The sequence below is a fragment of the Ahaetulla prasina genome, chromosome 2 (assembly GCF_028640845.1).
Source record: "Ahaetulla prasina isolate Xishuangbanna chromosome 2, ASM2864084v1, whole genome shotgun sequence".
Lineage (NCBI taxonomy): Eukaryota > Metazoa > Chordata > Lepidosauria > Squamata > Colubridae > Ahaetulla > Ahaetulla prasina.
In genome coordinates this window covers 109,451,475-109,470,537 of record NC_080540.1, presented here as the reverse complement: position 1 = coordinate 109,470,537, position 19,063 = coordinate 109,451,475, and the positions used below count along the sequence as shown (strand labels likewise).

General features: G+C 38.6%; 1 protein-coding gene across 1 annotated transcript in view; it reads left to right on the top strand.

Moving 5' to 3' along the window:
* The window catches only part of DOCK2 (dedicator of cytokinesis 2), a 366,602-nt gene that overhangs the window by 21,651 nt on the left and 325,888 nt on the right, over positions 1-19,063 (top strand). The window contains exons 2-6 of the mRNA XM_058167876.1: positions 7,948-8,031; positions 12,876-12,916; positions 14,000-14,055; positions 15,108-15,204; positions 17,365-17,513. Coding sequence (XP_058023859.1) covers positions 7,948-8,031; positions 12,876-12,916; positions 14,000-14,055; positions 15,108-15,204; positions 17,365-17,513 — 427 coding nt within the window. The remainder of the gene's footprint in view (positions 1-7,947; positions 8,032-12,875; positions 12,917-13,999; positions 14,056-15,107; positions 15,205-17,364; positions 17,514-19,063) is intronic.

Sequence of the window (19,063 nt, the reverse complement as noted above, 5' to 3'; positions counted from 1 at the left end):
AGTTATATCTTTGCAACCTAAGATGACTGCCATAGCATGTCCTGATAGATCTACCATTTCCAGATAAAATGAATTTGATGACCCCAAATGATGGATTGAAGAACTGACCTCTGAGGGGTTTTGTATGTGCTATAATGCATGATTTGCTTAGACTAGAACATGACTCTTCCTCCTCTGTCGTTCTTCTGTCAAGCAAGGCATGCCTGCCTAAGTATCACTTTCATTTAGTGTAAGAACTTTACACTGGGGAGAGTGCGCAGACAAAAAGAGGAAGGAAGAAGAGGAACAGGGAAAGCCACACAGCCCAAACCTGCTGTTTTTCAGCAAAGTTACCTTTTGATTCATTTGTATTAATCGGAACAGTCCACCCAAGCAACCTGAATCACGGCTTATTGCCAGACTTCCTAGGAATGACTCCTTGGCATAAAAGTGAAAAGAAGACTGGAGTGGGTATGTATCATGCAGCCTCTTTTTTTCTGAGCATGTCTTTCTGCAGAGAGGGTGGGTAACAATGGCCAAAATGGCTGAAAAGCACTTCTTAAAAAAAACAAAACCCAGAAGCGAGCAGGTTTTTCTAACTTGGGAATCTCCATATGCACCAAATTAAAATGCTCAGAATTGCCCTTCATAATGGGAATTGATGGTTGAGATTTCTGTGATTGTAGACTAAAAGGTTTCAGAAAAACTGGGAGACATCTTTTGAGCTGATTGATTCATAGTAATTAAAAAATAAGATTGATTCCAAGCAAGTCCTCAGTTTGATCTGTTCTTTCAGACTCACAAATACCTTTTTGTGAAAATTATTCAGGTGTCATTAACTGTGAACATTAAATGGGAGACTTCGGTAACTTTTTCTGAAGTTTCAGCCTAATTATACAGGAAATAACAGGTTTTTTAAAAAAAGAAATGAGTTCTGTGAATTGGTAGAGACTTCTTAAAAATTGCAATCTATTCTTTGTGGTAGAATTACTTAACTGACAGTTATTCAGAAGATATAGACTACTTTCTACAAACTGTCCTTATTTGCTGACATTGTTTATGCATTTTCCAGTGATAATATAAAATTATATTCTATTCTAAACTACCAATGTGGCAGCAGCATTAAGAGGATTTGCATCTGAGAAAGCAGGAAGAGAAGCCATCTGTAGGTTGAACTTTTTAAAAAAGAATTATCTCACCTTTCATAAATAATGAAGACAGCAAACATACCTAATATTCCTTTGTCTTCCTATTTTCCCCACAACAACCCTGAGAGGCGGGTTGGTTGAGACACTGACTGGCCCAAAATCACCCAGCCGGCTTTCATGCCTAAGGTAGAACTAGAACTCACAGTCTTCTGGTTTCTAGCTCTAACCACTTGACCAAAATGGCTTTGTTTTGAAAGCCAGCTTAGTATCTGCAAGAGGTCAGAGTTTCGTTCTCCAGCACTGCCATGTTGTAACTCCAGAGAGTTGCTGCAAGTCAGGGAACTGATTTTTGGGATAGATCTCCATGACTCAGAAATGGAGAATCATTTCATTTGGACAAGACATAGCCATAACTCACAGTGTCCTAAGGGTGGCTTTCTCACAGATAAAGCTATAGCAGTTAGATTTGAAAATAGAACATTTCAAAACCATTGTTGGATGAGGTAATTTTGTGGACACAGCAATGATATTTTCAAATCCTTTGAAACAAATTGTCCCTCGAGTTAGATGCATCAAGTACAGGTGCAAATTTCAGGCTTGAGTAAAAGATCTCTTGTTCTGTGAAGAATTTCAGTCCCAGTATCTGGGTTTTCCAATCCATACAAGCTCTACCCCAGCAACACTTTATTCTCATGGCTGAGATAACATTGAGAACATAGAGCCTCGTTCATGGAATCTGGATACTGATGCCTTGTTCCCTGAAAACAGGAACAGAAGAGTGTTACCTCAGAGCAGTGCTAAAATTCATTTTTTTTACTACTGGTTCTGTGGGCATGGCTTGGTAGGCATGGTGTGGCTTGGTGGGCATGGCTTGATGGGGGTGGCAGGGGAAGGATACTGCAAAATCTCCATTCCCACCCCACTCTGGAGCCAGCCAGAGATGGTATTTGCCAGTTCTCCGAACTACTCAAAATGTCCGCTACCGGTTCTCCAGAACCTGTCAGAACCTGCTGGATTTCACCCCTGCCTTGAGAAGCATGTGATCATAAAAATAGACTGAAAATATCACGGACCAAAATATTTGTTGAACTATATAGGAAAGCATTAAGAAAAATATATTTCATTCTCTATGTTGAGTCTGTCATCTGCACCTCTATAACTGTCTGGTTTGGTTCTGCAACCCAACAAGACAGACACAGACTTCAGAGGATAACTAGAACTACAGAAAAAACAATTGCTACCAACCTGCCTTCCACTGAGGACCTGTATACTGTACGAGTCAAAAAGAGGGCTGTGAAAATACTTACAGACCTGTTGTGTCTGCGCCCTCTAGCCGGGTCCCCTGCCAGAAAGTGACTCGGAAAGTGAGGGGGAAAGTCCATCAGGACTTACCTCTGGCTCAGCTCCAGGAGCCAGAGGCAGGCCAGGTGGAGGAGATAACGAGGCCTCCGTCCCCTGACTCTTCCCCCCCCAGGCCACGCCTCCAGACCCGGCTGATGGCAATCAGGCCTGGCTGGACCCCAGGTTTCGTAGGCAGGAGAGGCGGGAACAACAGGGGTGGGGCAGGCCTAGGAAGTGCTGACTCACGGAGCCACACCCCATAGAGTATAAAAGTAGCACTGGCTGCTCTTCTGCTCCGTGATGAGGAAAAATTGAGTTGAATTATTTGACTCGAGGAGAAGTGAGCTGAACTCTTTGACTCTTGGAGAATTGAGCTGAACATTCGGCCTGGACTGCTGACTTCCTGGTTGCCTGGCAACCCCAAGATAAAAGGGAGACTTTGGCAGGCAGCTGCAGATTCCCTGCCAGGACTGATAGCAGCCGTGAACTCAATTAGTGGCTCGTTTAGCCAGCTCGCATGGCTGAGGCCGGGAGGGGACAGAACAAGACCCCTCACATCCTGTACAGAAACTATTTCAACTCCTACCCTCAAAATGATGCTACAGAGCACTATGCACCAGAACAACTAGACACAAGAACAGTTTCTTCCTAAACACCATCACTCTGCTAAACAAATAATTCCCTCAACACTGTCAAACTAGTTACTAAATCTGCACTACCATTAATCTTCTCATCATTCCCATCAGCCATCTCCTTCCACTTATGACTTTATGACTGTAACTTTGTTTTTATATCCTTACGATTTATATTGATATTATTTCCTTATTGCTTATTTGTACCCTATGACTATCATTAAGGGTTGTGCCTTATGGTTCTTGATGAATGTATCTTTTCTTTTACGTACACTGCGAGCATATGCACCAAGACAAATTCCTTGTGTTTACAATCACACTTGACCAATAACAAATTCTATTCTATTCTATTCTATTCTATTCTATTCTATTCTATTCTATTCTATTCTATTCTATTCTATGTTGCAAGGAAACAATGGGGTACTTTGTACTATGTAAGCAGTGCTTTGACTATTGTAAAATCTAAATTATATAATTCAGCTTAATTCATTACTTGGGGAAACCAGTTCCTTTTAGCTCTGATAAATAAACCCTGACACTTAAAGTATGTGAATTTAAAATTAGCTGTCCTGAAAATCTTCACCTGTAGCAGTAGCAGTAATAAAAATTATTATTATGGTTGGTGGCAGTTGGCCAGAAGTTTAGACTGGATTTGGCATTTTTATCAGCCTATCAACTTTTTCCCAAGGACCTGGGATAGGTAGATGTTGATGTTTGATGTTGTTAAATATATTGTTGCAGGATGTAAGCCAGTGGTGGGTTGCCCCCGGTTCGCTCCAGTTCTGTAGAGCTGGTAGTAAAACTCTGCTGGCGTTCGGAGAACCGGTGGTAATGGCTGGCTGGCCATGCTCCGGAACCGGTTCTTCGATCATCAGAGTTTTGGTTTTTTTTTACTTTTAAAAGCCTCTTTTCTTCAGCCAAAAAGGGGCTTTTAAAAGAAAAAAAATTCTCTGATGATCGTGTGGCTGAGCAGGGATCCTCAGAGGAGCATTTTAAAAACTTTTTTTCCTCTGGCCCACCCAATTCCCCCCACTCCTCACTTACTTAATTAAGCAAGCTCCATTCGGGCTCGCTTTCCTTCGGCATCTCCAATCAGTTACATTGTCTGGAAGGCAGAATCAGTTGCAGCTAATGTAATTGATTGGAGTTCCCCAGGAACTCTGTGAGTTGAAGTCCACAAATCTGCCTGGAATCCATTGCTCAGCTAACTGCTTTGCTGGCTGAGGAACTCTGGGAGTTGAAGTCCACAAACTTAAAGTTATAAGGTTGGAGACCCCAATCTAAAAAATACGAATAAAATAATAAAATATTTGTGCAGCTTTCTGAGATTTGGTGTGTTTCTGTAGTGTTTCACTCTAACTACACAAACACACAGAATCTCACAAAGCTGTATGTGGCATTTTGTGTGTGTGAGTCAGTTGTGTTGTGTGTGTGTAAAGTGTGAGACTTGTTTTTTGAGCTTTTTGTGGCTTTGTGAGGTTCCTGCTTGTTGCAGGGGCCCTTTTGGGTGAAGTGCAGCTGCTTTTACATTGTGTGTGAGTCAGTTGTGTTGTGTTGTGTTGTGTGTGTGTAAAGTTTGAAAGTTGGTTTTTGGTACCTCTTATTGTTTTGTATACTTTGTTTATTATTTTTATTATTTATTGTTATTGGCCGTGCCCACCCAGTCACATGAGGGACAAGCTACTCTCACCCAGTCACATGACTTCTAAGCCATGCCCACAAAATAAGCCACGCCCACAGAACCGGTAGTAAAAAAGTTTAGAACTCACCTCTGTTGTAAGCTGTTGCAAGTAAAATTGTCTTTTGCAATTGATGGTTGGTGATTTTGTCAATGCCAATGGTGTTCAAGTGGTGCTCCAGTTATTTTGGGATTTCACTCTGGTCACCTATCATTATTGATACTATCTTTCCTGAGAGCATATGCACCAAGACAAATTCCTTGTGTGTCCAATCACACTTGACCAATAAAAAATTCAATTCTATTCTATTCTATTCTATTCTATTCTATTCTATGTTGTAAGGAAACAATGGAGTATTTTGTACTATGTAAGCAGTGCTTTGACTATTGTAAAATCTAAATTATATAATTCAGCTTAATTCATTACTTGGTGAAACCAGTTCCTTTTAGCTCTGATAAATAAACCCTGACACATAAAGCATGTGAATTTAAAATTAGCTGTCCTGAAAATCTTCACCTGTAGTAGTAGCAGTAATAAAAATTATTATTATGGTTGGTGGCAGTTGGCCAGAAGTTTAGACTGGATTTGGCATTTTTATCAGCCTATCAACTTTTTCCCAAGAACCTGGGATAGGCAGATGGTGTTAAATATATTGTTGCAGGTTGTAAGCTGTTGCAAGTAAAATTGTCTTTTGCAATTGATGGATGTTGATTTTGTTAATGCCAATGGTGTTCAAGTGGTGCTCCAGTTATTTTGGGATTTCACTCAGGTCACCTATCATTATTGATACTATCTTTCCTTTCTTTTATACTAACTATCCTATTTCTGTTTGCAGATCTTTGTATTTTATTATTTTCTTCAATTCTTCCTCTTCTTCTTTTGCTGTCTTCAGCAAGTGTTTTACAGTGTCCGTTATGTCCCAAACTGCTTTTTAAAAGGCAATTGGACTTTTTTGTTTTTTGCTTGAAAACATTTTGCTTCTCATCCAAGAAACTTCTTCAGTTGTAACTGAACGGTAGGGAATGAAAGGATTTATATTTCCAGTCATCTGGTTGTTAGCACTTTGAAGATCAGTTGTTAGCTCTCTGAGAGTTGTTGAGGCCACTTGGGGGTTTATCTGGGTCACCTGAATCAGAGTGCAAATGGGAGTGGAATCTTCTTGTGACTGATGAAAGGACTATGTTGTAGACGGGAGATAGGTGGCATTGTATCCCTCCTCCTCTATTGAGAGAGGACTATTTAAATTTAATACGGATGGACTCTTTTACTCCTTTTTCAAAGCAATAAGATCAATAAATATTGTCCATGATTCAGACTTCTTTGTCTTGCTTATCAACAGCTATTAAATCTGAGCTTCTTCATTTGCTATTACTTTGTCTAGTTCTTGCTTATGGTCAAATGATACTGCCTTGCAAATATTCCAAGGCACCATTGTTGCTACTTTGTCATGATATTGTTGGTAGTCACTCTACGATTATCTTGCAGCAGTTAATTAGGCGTTTCTTCATCTTCTGTGCAGAGGTGGCACTTTCTAGTCTGTTGCTGTCTTCTCAATTCTGGCTTTGTATGAATTTGTTTGAAAGATGTCATCTTGTGCTGCCAGAATTATCTCCTCTATCTCTTTCTTCAACTTTCCTGTTCTTAGCTATTGCTAGATCTTATTGTTATCCGCTTTGCCTGCTATTTTATATGTGCTGGCTATGTTATACTTTGTCTTGCCATGTCTGTTTTCTATTATTCATTTGGGTTTTCTCTGTAAGCCACTTTGGTCTCCCCAGTATTCAGTCAGCCTTCATAGTATACTTGCCTTAGTGCATCTTCTTCACTGCCCTTTAGATATTCTTCCAATTCAGCCAATGCACTTTTGTTAATGAAAGTTGGATCCCTGAATTCTCACGACACATTTTTCATCGACTAAGTGCAGATTTTATTCCCTAAATATCACAAGAGTGCCTAAACATACAGCTCTCTAATTATAACGCTGGGCACACCGATACTCTTGTATTCGTATTTCCCACTTAGCACGTGTATTTCTTATTTTTGGGGGCAGCTTTCCAAACTGCAGTACAATCAAATAATCTTGACTTGTGAATCAAACTTTTTCATGCAGCTTTGGTTCTTTCTGATATGGAGTTGGTATAATTTGATTGAAAATCAAAGCGACTTTCAAATCGTTTTATCTCTCATTGGTCTGTTTCATTCCATACACTGGGATTTCATACCAGTGTCACAAACTTCCTAGGGCTCTTTTTCTCTCTGCTCTGTGGCATTATACTAAGGTCAGGAAATAGGGTTTTCCCACTTCCATGGGAAGCTGAGAGTAATTACTGTTATGCCCAAATCCAAAATCATCTCATCATTCACCAAGATTCAAGGCATATTTATTTCTCTCATCCAGATGCAAGAGTTTTTATTTTTTTTATTTTTTCAGAGGGTGAAAATGGTGGTGGAGGCGATGATGATTTATCCTGCAGAGCTGCAGAGAATCTGGCTAGTGTGATAATAAAATCTCCAGAGGCAAACTCTTGTTGTTTTTGAGAGATGGTTGGACATTTACTCATTGACCTCTTCTAGCATTAGGGGGAAAGGGTTGCTAAAAGTTATTGAACTGCTGCTCACTTTGAGGGATCTTGGAGAGTTCTTAGCAACATATGTCAGATGCAATTTGTTTACTCCTGCCCAAAGTGATTAGTTAACACTAATCACAGTTCTCAGTTGGATAAAAACAACTAAAGGGTTTGGGAAGAGAAGTGACATCTTGAAAACTCTTCCTTACAATTAATTCAAAGAAGAGGGGTGGTGCAAGGAAGCCTATGGCTTATTCAAGCTCTTTTTTTAAAAAAATTTACATTTATATCCTGCCCTTCTCCAAAGACTCAGGGCGGCTTACAGTGTATAAGGCAATAGTCTCATTCTATTTGTATATTTACAAAGTCAACTTATTGCCCCCCCAACAATCTGGGTCCTCATTTTACCTACCTTATAAAGGATGGAAGGCTGAGTCAACCTTGGGCCGGGCTTGAACCTGCAGTAATTGCAGGCTGCTGTGTTTTAATAACAGGCTTCTTACAGCCTGAGCTACCATTATTTTTCATAATATTACACTGAATGCTTAATCCATTTAAAATATAAAGTTGTTTAATGACATTGTTTTCCCTTTTTTCACAGCAATATACAATTTTAAAGCTACTCAAGTGCCCCAGATATCACTACAGATTGGGGATGTGGTTCATATATCAGAAGACCATGAAGGTAAAAATGAAAAATATACAGTACAGTACTTTCCATATTGTTACACCTTTGCTTCATTAACTTGAGTTTGGGGTTGTATATAAGATGACATGACTTTTTCTCCTCAAACCATGGCTTTCTTGTTGTTAAGTACTATACATGTGAGGTGAATTAACATAGTCTCACTATTTTTTAATCTAAAATTGTGGTTTGACTCTTTGAATGTAGCGTATAAGTAAAGCTAATTTATATAAGGACTATTTAATGGATGTTGCTTGGAATTACAAATGCATATGACACTTTCAAAAGATTTTGAGTAGGATGGACATTATTCAGGTGAAGTCCAGCTAATTTCCCAAAGTCTGTGGTGAAGAATATAACTTACAGGTAATCTTTCACTTATGACCAATCATTTAGCAACCGTTTAAAATTAAGACGGTGTTGAACAAAGAGGCTTACAACTTGTTCCTGAAGTTATGGCCATTTCAGCAATCCTATGGTCACATGATAAAAATGTTGGTGCTTGGCAGCCTGCACACACTTACAACTGCAGTGCTGCTACAACTCTCCCTACCCACCTACTTCCCCACATCTCAGCCACCCATCCAGCTTACTGGTGTAAGCAAAACTCAGCAAGCCAGAGAAAATCACTGTACAAGCAAAGCTGCTGGGGCTGGGAAGACTCACAACTCACCTGGCCCACCAGCCCACACAAAGCATCCGACTCACCTTTGCCTTGTGAAAACCACCACAAGCAATCTGAACTTTCATATTACATAAGTGTAATGTTACATTGTAATAATTACAGATTCAGAATTAGAATTCAAAAGAAAAGTTCTGGAACAGTGTTGCTACTGAAAATTATCAAAATAGCACAGCATAGATATAGATGATAGAGATAGATAGATGATAGATAGATAGATAGATAGATAGATAGATAGATAGATAGATAGATAGATAGATATAGATAGATAGATAGATAGATAGATAGAAAGAAAGAATAAAGTAGCTTATCTATTTTTTACCAGAAGAGGTCTCTCTTGAACTGCAGCATTAATCTAAATCATTAGAAAATTAATTTCTTACAAATGATTAAATACCTTAATAAGTGCAAAATTACTGTCCACAGGCAACATTACTATATCTGTATCTTTACCCTTTAACTCTATCCCTTGCCTGTATATACTGTATGTGATATAGGCTGGAGAAGAGTGCTGATTTATAATTATGGAAACATACCATTGTCTCATCTGTTACAGGAATTATTTCAACCTGTTCTAATTTAGTATTCCTTTCCTATCTTATGCAAATTCTTGACAGGCTTCACCTATGGCAGAAGTCTCTTTAGTTCCTGCTTTTCATGATTTCGTCTCTATTGTGATAAATGTGCATATGAGCCTCAGGGTCAAAATTAGGAAAATACAAAGAACGGATGCCGAGAACCGGGTTGAATGAGGGCTGAGGGCTGCAATTATTCTCAGCTACACTACAACTTCTTAACTTATAATGTTAGTCATTAATACTTGAACAATTTCAGATATCAATTATTAATGCTCCTCGTTGTAACCATATAGCCACGGAGCAACTGGGAGGCTGTAGCTTAGTGACTTTGAGAACTAAGTAAGTGCCTGTCCTTGGCTTACTTCCACATAAGCACATGGACATATATGGGTGGAGAGCATTCAATTGGTAACTGAGGGAACTGTGTCAGTGCTTTCTAACAGCAGAGATGAAACTGTGCTATGACATGGCTGCACAATAGAACTTCGGCTGGTCTCCTTTTTCCTGGCTGCTGTCCATGGTGTCTTCTTAGGTTGTCTCTCCCAAAAACAATAGTCAAACCAAAGTTCTCTCCTTCTGTTAAATTATAGTCCAAACAGGCCTAGGAGGCAAACAAGCATATGAAAAGGATGCTATGGTACCTCCTGAGTGGCACATTCAAGTAGACTTGGGAGCTTTTATTTTAATCAGAGAAAAAAGCAAAAAATATAAACTAGAGGAAAAATAACATTTTTAACTTAACCCCTTATCTCAGATGAGTTTAGTTCTCCATTATACATGAAACTTATTATCAGTGCACATAAAGTGTGTTATTTTTGGCATAGGGACATAAAGAAACTATGGCAGAAGCTTTAGAAATGTCATAGTTTGAAAATGTTTAGAAGGTTTTCTTCCCCTTCTTTCTGTGAAACAGAAGAGTGGGAATTCAAGTCAGCTATAAATAAAGATGCTTGCAGCAGATAGGTGAACAATGGAATTGACATTCATGAAATGCAGCCAACACTGCAAACTTAAATCTCTTTGGAAGGTAAGAACAGTCATGGAAGCCAGGGCTATCAGTAACTAGTGAGAAACATATTGATGGATCAGGACATCTAAGATCAGCAATATCAAGCTTCTCATTACTAGTAGATGGGGAAGAGAGAGGGAGAAAGAAAGAGAGGGAGGGAGGGAGAGAGAGAGGGAGAGAGAGAGAGAGAGAGAGAGAGGGAGGGAGGGAGAGAGAGAGAGAGAGAAAGAATGAGTTACTGTCTTCAAACATCTCATCAGTGTTTCTGCTAGGCATCTGGCTATCCGTGTGGGTTGGGGAAAGGGAAAAGATTCGAGATTGCATAGCTTTTTATTTGATTCAGTTATGAAGTTCTTCTGATTATTTTCTATGTCAAGAAATCACATATCAGCATTCTGCAACTGGACACTATCCAGACGTATTGATTTGCAACTCCCAGAACTTCCAGATATCGGGCTCAGGAATATAGGAATTTCTGGAAGCTCCATGAAACATTTACCAGTATTTTTGGATTATAACTCTGCATGAACTTCCATAGGTTTGAAGAAGTACAATTTAGTGTCCATATACTTGGAAAACATATAAAGGATTTTTTTTGTTTTAAAAAAGCAAAAAAATAAATAAATTAGCATGATTATTATTATTAGCATATGGTGTTTTTACATTAGTCAGGAGACTACAATGCTAATGCAGAATAGTAGTTTGACTCCCAATGACACATTTGCCCATATTGATAAATGCAACAGTCCAGTTGAAGAATAACTGGGAAACATGGCTTCCACAAACATGAATCTGTGCTGGCTATTGAATTCTTTTGAATGCCAGAGATAAAATCTAACCTTTATTTCTGGTTTTCAACAACCCTGAAGTATGACATCCAGTCTTGGAGAATTACTACTCATTAAAATTCAGCATTAGTCATACCAACCAGGTTTGGATGTAGCTATAGATCATTGCAATCTTTACCATTTTCCTGCAACTTTTCTAGGAAAGGAATGTACAAGTTAAACCATAGTGCAATCATAGGAACATTTCGCTTTTTCCATCTTACACATGTGCTCTGAAAGCTACACTGCCTTCCAGTTTGTTTCTTGGTGTAATTCAAGATATTATTTATTGCTAAGAAAGCTGTATGTAGCATGGAACCAGAATATTTGAAGTACAGTTTTGATCCCATTGTATCTACTCATCACATAGGCTGGACCAAAGGAGCATTCTTCAGTTCATCTATTATGGATTGCTATTGAATGGGACCTAGGAAATAGTTTTTTTCTGTATGTGCCCCTGCCCCTGGAAAACCATACAGTACTGCCTGTGGTTCAGCTTGGCCTGACTGCTGTTTTTTTAAACAGGAATCAGGGTCACAAGAACAATCAAGCCAGTAGTGGGTTTCACTTACCTTCGCTACTGGTTCAGAACTGTGAGCGGGTGTGTGTGCTTGCTTGCTTTGCTCGTGCGTGGCACTTCTGTGCACGAACAGAACCTTCTGTGCATGCACAGAGCGTCCGTGATGACATCCAGGTAGAGTGGCCAGAGCCTCTTGCTGCCACCACTACTGGTTCTCCTGAACTGGGACAAACCAGTAGAAACCCACCACTGATTCAAGCCATGCTATTGGTATATACCGTATTTTTTGGAATATAAGTCACACTATAATATAAGACCCAGCTTAGCTTTTGGGGAGGAAAATAGAGGAAAAAAATAAGTGTACCAGATATTCATCTGGCTAGCATCCAGCTTCAACACACTAGTTCACTGGTTTTGAGCATGTGTGCATGCTTTTTATCCCCTGCTTGGGGATAAAAAACAGCTTCTAAAGTACAGCTGGGAGGGAGCAGCAATGAGAAAAGCAGGCAAAGCACGGAGATTACTTCACTTGCAAACACCTCGTTAGGGCTGAAAAAAGTATCTAAAGCACAGCTGAGAGTCAGAGGGAGCAAGCAAAGCCCACAGAAGATCGCTTCACTTGCTAGCGCCTCCTTAGGGCTGAAAAAAAGCTTTGAAAAAGCTACATTCAGAGTATAAGATGCACCCAAATTTTCAGCCTCTTTTGTGGGGGGGGGAGTGCCTCCTATACTCTGAAACATACAGTAGTTGTTTTTGGAAGTTGTGTTGATCAGTTAATCAATTAGGAAGGGTATATTTAATTTTAATTTGTTTATTTGTTAAAATATGCATATATTTATATTGTATTCTTATTAGACACCTAGCACTGCATTAGTGAGATGAGTGGCTGAATCAAGGAAGGAAGGAAGGAAGGAAGGAAGGAAGGAAGGAAGGAAGGAAAGAAGGAAGGAAGGAAGGAAGGAAGGAAGAAAGGAAGGAAGGAAGGAAGGAAGGAAGGAAGGAAGGAAGGAAGGAAGGAAGGAAGAAAGGAATTTGCAACCATAGCAAGGGGGAATCATCAAGTATTTTAATAGATAGGGTAGCTTTTTTTTCAACTATATTGTGGGAATTTCTATTTTCAATGACACTTAGCCCCATGGTAGTGCTTGTAGAATAACTGTTATATAGCATAAACTGTGTTGAGAGGACACCATCTAATACAATGATATGGTTCTGTTTTGAATTATAGATTGGTACAGGGGATACTTGGTCAGACATAAAGAAACTGAGGTAAGTTTGTCCTGTTATTACCATCATTGTTATTACTGAAGTATTAGTGTTGCAACTTGCTTTTTCCCCCTTTTGTACACAGGCAAATATTAAGGATACAGTTATCTACTGTATAGAACAATTTTATATATTTATACTCTAAAACTAACACCACTGATTTGATCCCATGTAGGCATGTACAGGATTACAATCTTCATGGGTTTTGACTGGGCAATATTTAAATAAGAAATTTATTTATTTGACTTATTATCTTTAGTTTTCCATCAGAGAGTTTACGTTTCTCAATATGAACAATATTTAATTCATTTTAATCAAGATTAGCATTATTTTAGGAACTCTCTATGCCTTTATTAAGTCAGGATTTGAATGAAGTTCAGATTTTTAGATTGACTCCCGATCAAAAGAAATACATGGATTGGGAATATTATATGCTACACCTAAATACAGGGCTCTCAAACTCAAACATGGCTTTCATACATGGCTCTCAAATGACTAGGAAAGAATAAAGAAAGGCAAAGAAATTTACTTAAGCTAAATTACTCTGCATAACATCAACACTCTTTCTAAGATCAATTTAGGATGTTAGATATCAACGGAGGCTGAAAAGAGTAGACTTACTTCAGACCCAAGTCCATTTACATTATACTATAGCAGGCTCTTTGACTTAGTAAAAGAGATTCATTATCCAGTATTATTTACTATCATTGGCAGACATACCTCTTATCACATCCTTGATCTTTTCTAAAGGAAAAAAAAATCAAAGAATGCATTTGGGCCCTTCAGCATGTATTGTTGAGGAAGGACTGTTATATCGCTTGGCCAGGCATAATCAAAGATCAGTGGCAAAATAAGATAGGTGGCATGGGCAGTGTTCAGTGGGTAGTGCTCTTTTGTAAACCTGGAAAAGTATGGAACATTATAATAATAATTTAATTCAATCTTGTAATTCAATTACTAAAGTATCATAGCTTCACCAAAATTGGCTTCTATACGTCTACTTGCATAGCATTGACTTTTCAACTGTTCAAGGAAGATATATTTTGGGAAATATAACAGCTGTGTTTTTTCCTTCAATTCCAACAGGGAATATTTCCAAAATCTTTTATCCACATCAAAGAAATTGCTGCTGAGAAGAAAAGGTATTATAGATAACATACATTTGCTAGATATCTTAATTTATTTTGGGAAAATAAGAACATAGTATATTAGAAACACATCGCAAGAAGGAAGAACATATTGTAACCAGACTAAACCAAATGTCCCTTCTCGTTCCATTCTGGTTAATATCAATTCAATATACAATTTGGGAATCAGATCCCAACAATCATGAACAGTAATACTTTAGGGAATTTGAAAAAGAGTAGTGACAAAGTTATACTTTCTTTTAAAGCTACTGGTCTGGTATATGAATAGCAATAGCATTTTGACTTATATACTACTTCACAGTGCTTTACAGCCCTCTGTAAGTGGTTTACAGAATCAGCATATTGCCCCAACAATCTGGGTGCTCATTTTACTGACCCCACAATATATGGGGGGCTGAGTCAACCTTGAGCCGGTGAGAATCAAACTGCCAAACTGCAGGCAGCACATTTTTACCTAATGTGATGGCTTGGTTCATACAACTTCCTAAGATGTAAAGGGATTGATTAGAATTGTCTTACCTAGTGTTTGTTTTTAAACCATGTTTTATAGTTTAGCTTATTGTGTGAATGGAGCTTATGTTTGCAGAACAGTAATTAGTAGACAGTCATTTATCCACCCTGACCATGTTTGGCAGACATGGTTCATCCTGACTGTGTTTGGAAGTCCAAAAATCATGCGAAAGTATTTGAAAATCTTGTGGCTGGGTATAGGTAATCAGTAGTCCAGAATGACAATGTTTTCACTTAAGCAACATCTAACACTTCTACATGATTTCATTCTTGCATCTCCTTCCGTTACGTCTCAGCACTGCATTTACAAGCAAATATTCATGAGATGTATAGAACATCTAGTATACAATGGGGACCAGAGGAACCTGTCTGAGAGTCAATTCAGGATTGTCTATCTCAAATATCTATCTGTGAGATGATTAGCTATGGACCCAGCATCCATAGCAGACAGTTCCATTTCTGGTTTTTCACTTGGGTTGCTGATCAAAATATAATGTTAAATTGTATTATAACATAGTATTTGTCCTTTGGCTCAGAAATGCGGACAATGTAATACCTGCTGAGATTCCATTGGTACAAGAACTTACCAGCACATTATGGGAATGGGGTAACATTTGGAAACAACTGTATGTGGTGAGTTATTCTTCCATTTTTGCAGGGAAATTTTATGACTGCCTAGGAAGAAGCTTTAGTTGCATTAAGTGCCATGTCAGTAGGCTTAGTTATCCACCAAGCCAATGTATTTTGCATTTAATTTTATGAATATATAACTGCTCTGAAAGTGCTGGTAAAGAAGAAATTCCCTTCATTGCAAGATTTAGCTTCAATTATTTAAGAAGTTGTTGTGTAATTCCACTTTTGAGTGTTATGTGATTTCAACCTTTGAATGTTCTTTAATGCACCATGCACAAATGCACTGCTAGGAGAAAGTGAAAGCTCTGGGTGATTTAAAACCTATGGCTTTTGCTTATGCAGAAAAACTCCTCTTATATTATTTCTAAACAGCTGACCGGCTTCTTTTTTTAATGCACTATGTAACCAGTCCAATTTAAATGAAATGAATTTTGTGCACCCAAAGATCACACCGATATAAAGTTTATTTTGGATAAAGGAGGGACCATTTTAAAAAGGAAGAAAACTGCTAGTGTATTTGCTATTGAGCTCTCATATTCAATATATGGATGAGAACAATGAGAATAGATCAAACTAAACCACAGTTAAGCTGCAAAGCAAAAAAACAAACAAACCTAGAATATATCTTTTGAACTCATTCTGAAAGGGTCCAGAACATTTTGGCAATCCCTTCTGTATCAATTGGTAATTGATTATACTTCAACAAAAAGTTCCAAAGGTAGTAGATTAATTTAAAAAGCATGGGACTAGCTTTTTAGTAGATTTCCAAGGAAGCAGAAGAGCCAGGTGGATCAGAAGGAATTATTGGAAAGCTGTCACAACTTAGAGCAGTTGCTTCATTTTCTTTCTTTCTTTTATTTTATTTATTTATTTTTGTCACACAGTATATATAAGCATCAGCATGAAATAACTATGCAATTTATAAGCATATATATAAGTATGAGTATGTAATAAGTATATTAATTGGATATAACGAAAGGAAACAATAGGACAGGAACGGTAGGCATGCTTGTGCTCTTATGCATGCCCCTTACGGACCTCTTAGGAATGGGGTGAGGTCAGTAGTAGAGTTTTTGGTTGAAGCTTTGGGGATTTTGGGAAGAAACCACAGAGTCTGGTAGTGCATTCCAGGCATTAACAACTCTGTTTCTGAAGTCATATTTTCTGCAGTCAAGATTGGAGCGGTTAACATTAAGCTTAAACCTGTTGTGTGCTCTTGTATTGTTGCAATTGAAGCTAAAATAGTCTTCGACAGGAAGGACATTGTAATAGATGATTCTATGAGTTAAACTCAGGCCATGTCGAAGGCAGTATAGTTCTAAATTTTCTGAACCCAGGATTTCAAGTCTGGTGGCATAAGATATTTTGTTGTATTCAGAGGAATGGAGAACTCTTCTTGTAAAATATTTCTGGACACGTTCAATTGTATTGATGTCAGAGATGTGGTGAGGGTTCCAAACAGGCGAGCTGTATTCTAGAATTGGTCTAACAAATGTTTTATATGTTCTGGTTAGTAGTGTAGTGTTTTTGTAAAAGAAGCTACGCAAGATTAGGTTTACAATTCTTAGAGCTTTTTTTGCTATGTAGTTGCAGTGGGCTTTGGCACTTAGGTCATTTGACATGAAAACTCCAAGGTCTTTAACAGGGTAAGGTAAGGTAATGTAAGGTAATGTCCATCAAGCTTGTACTTAGTGTTTAGGTTCTTTTTTCCAATTTGTAGTAGAGCTGGAGGCATGCAAACAATTTTTTAATTAGGAAAAAATGTCATTGTTGTGGAAGAAAGGATATTTTAAAATGCCTAGAGAGGTCCTATGTCATGTTCAGAAAACAGTAGTCCCTCTGCTGGAGTGCTGAGTTTTAGTTTATGCCAGCTTTTTCTATTGTGTGATCATGCTTGTGGTCTTACCTCTGTTTTGCATTGGTCCACCTTACCTTCAGTCACAATATAGCACTAAGTACTTTGAACATAAACTGAAGCTTGTGTTTTAAATATCTATTATATTTTGATCCCTAGGGTTTTTGTGGATAGGGAAAAATAGGATCGCTTCCACTTAGAGAAAATATACTGATTCTGCTGTCATACAGGGGTTGCTTAACCACAGTGACAAACAGCAACTGAAATCTTAAATAAATTGAAGTTTGAATTGTTTTCTCTTTCAGGCAAACAAGAAAGAGCACTTCCAGCAGGTAAAAGGGATGATGTGCGAGTTAATGGAGTGGAGATCACAGCTCCTCTCAGGGACATTGCCCAAAGATGAACTGAAAGAACTGAAACAAAAGGTCACTTCCAAAATTGATTATGGCAACAAGTAAGTTCTGATGTTGTTATCAATGTATTTTAGAAAGGGAATTGCCTTGGGCATATTGCAAGCTGAGATTCCTTAGTTTTGCTAACCCTAACATTGATTTTAAGAACACTATAATAAAATACATTATATGCACAGGCACAGTATAGGTGCAGGTGTGGGTTTCGCTTACCTTTTCTACCAGTTCGCTCACATGCGCGCCACTTCTGTGCATGTGCAGAGCATATTTGATGACATCTGGGCAGATGGGCAGAGCCTCCTGCCACTGCTACCAGTTCTTCCGAACTGGGGTGAACCGATAGCAACCCACCACTGTGGTACCTTGCTCAATAGTAGTAACTGTGAGAGGGAGTCCTAGTAGACAATCACTTAAATATGAGCCAGGAGTGTGCTGTAGCTGCCAAAAAAGCCAACTGTCAAGCTACCTCCGACAATAAAAAGGAAAGAATTCACCTTGACTTCATTTGGAATGAAAACAAGTACTTTTACTTTTACAGTCTGGATTGCAGCCAAGCAAAGCTGGAACTGAGACAAAATATAGCTAACATATCATATCCCCCCAATTGTCCCTCCTCCTCCAGGAGGTCAGGCTGGTCTGGTCCAATGCCAACTCCTTCACGGCCCCTCGTGGTAATCTTCTTCCACAGGTCTCTGGATGTCAGTCAACTTAGGAATGCAGTGTCGGTTAGAAAAGCGCGCGCTGATAAAACACAGTAGTTAATTATCCCTCCCCCTGTTATGTCAGCCGACACCCTTAATAGGCTCCTTTCCTTCACCCTGGACGGAGGTATGATACATCTCATTTCCTTAACAGTTTATAATACAGAAATAAACAGTTTACATTCTATCTACTGATATAATCATTCAAAAGCATATGAAGACTGGAGTGGAGGCTGACATTCGGCCCTCCTGCAACAAGGACGTCAGTCCTAGAAAGAAAAAAGAGAAGTTAGGGTTTATCAGGATATTTTTTATAGAATTGTGCTATCTTTTCCGAAGCACGAACATCTTCTTTGTTCACCCATTCAGCTTGGGATAACGGGAAGTGTTTCCAGGAAATAAGATATTGAATTTTATTTCTATGTTTTCTTGAATCTAAAATTTCTTTTATTTCAAAGTGTTGTTCTCCCTCTATGAGAATTGGTATAGGAGGGGGTGTACGGTTAGGACGGAAAGTAGACGTGTGTTCAGGTTCCAGCTTAATGTCAAGCTACCTCCGACAATAAAAAGGAAAGAATTCACCTTGACTTCATTTGGAATGAAAACAAGTACTTTTACTTTTACAGTCTGGATTGCAGCCAAGCAAAGCTGGAACTGAGACAAAATATAGCTAACATATCATATCCCCCCAATTGTCCCTCCTCCTCCAGGAGGTCAGGCTGGTCTGGTCCAATGCCAACTCCTTCACGGCCCCTCGTGGTAATCTTCTTCCACAGGTCTCTGGATGTCAGTCAACTTAGGAATGCAGTGTCGGTTAGAAAAGCGCGCGCTGATAAAACACAGTAGTTAATTATCCCTCCCCCTGTTATGTCAGCCGACACCCTTAATAGGCT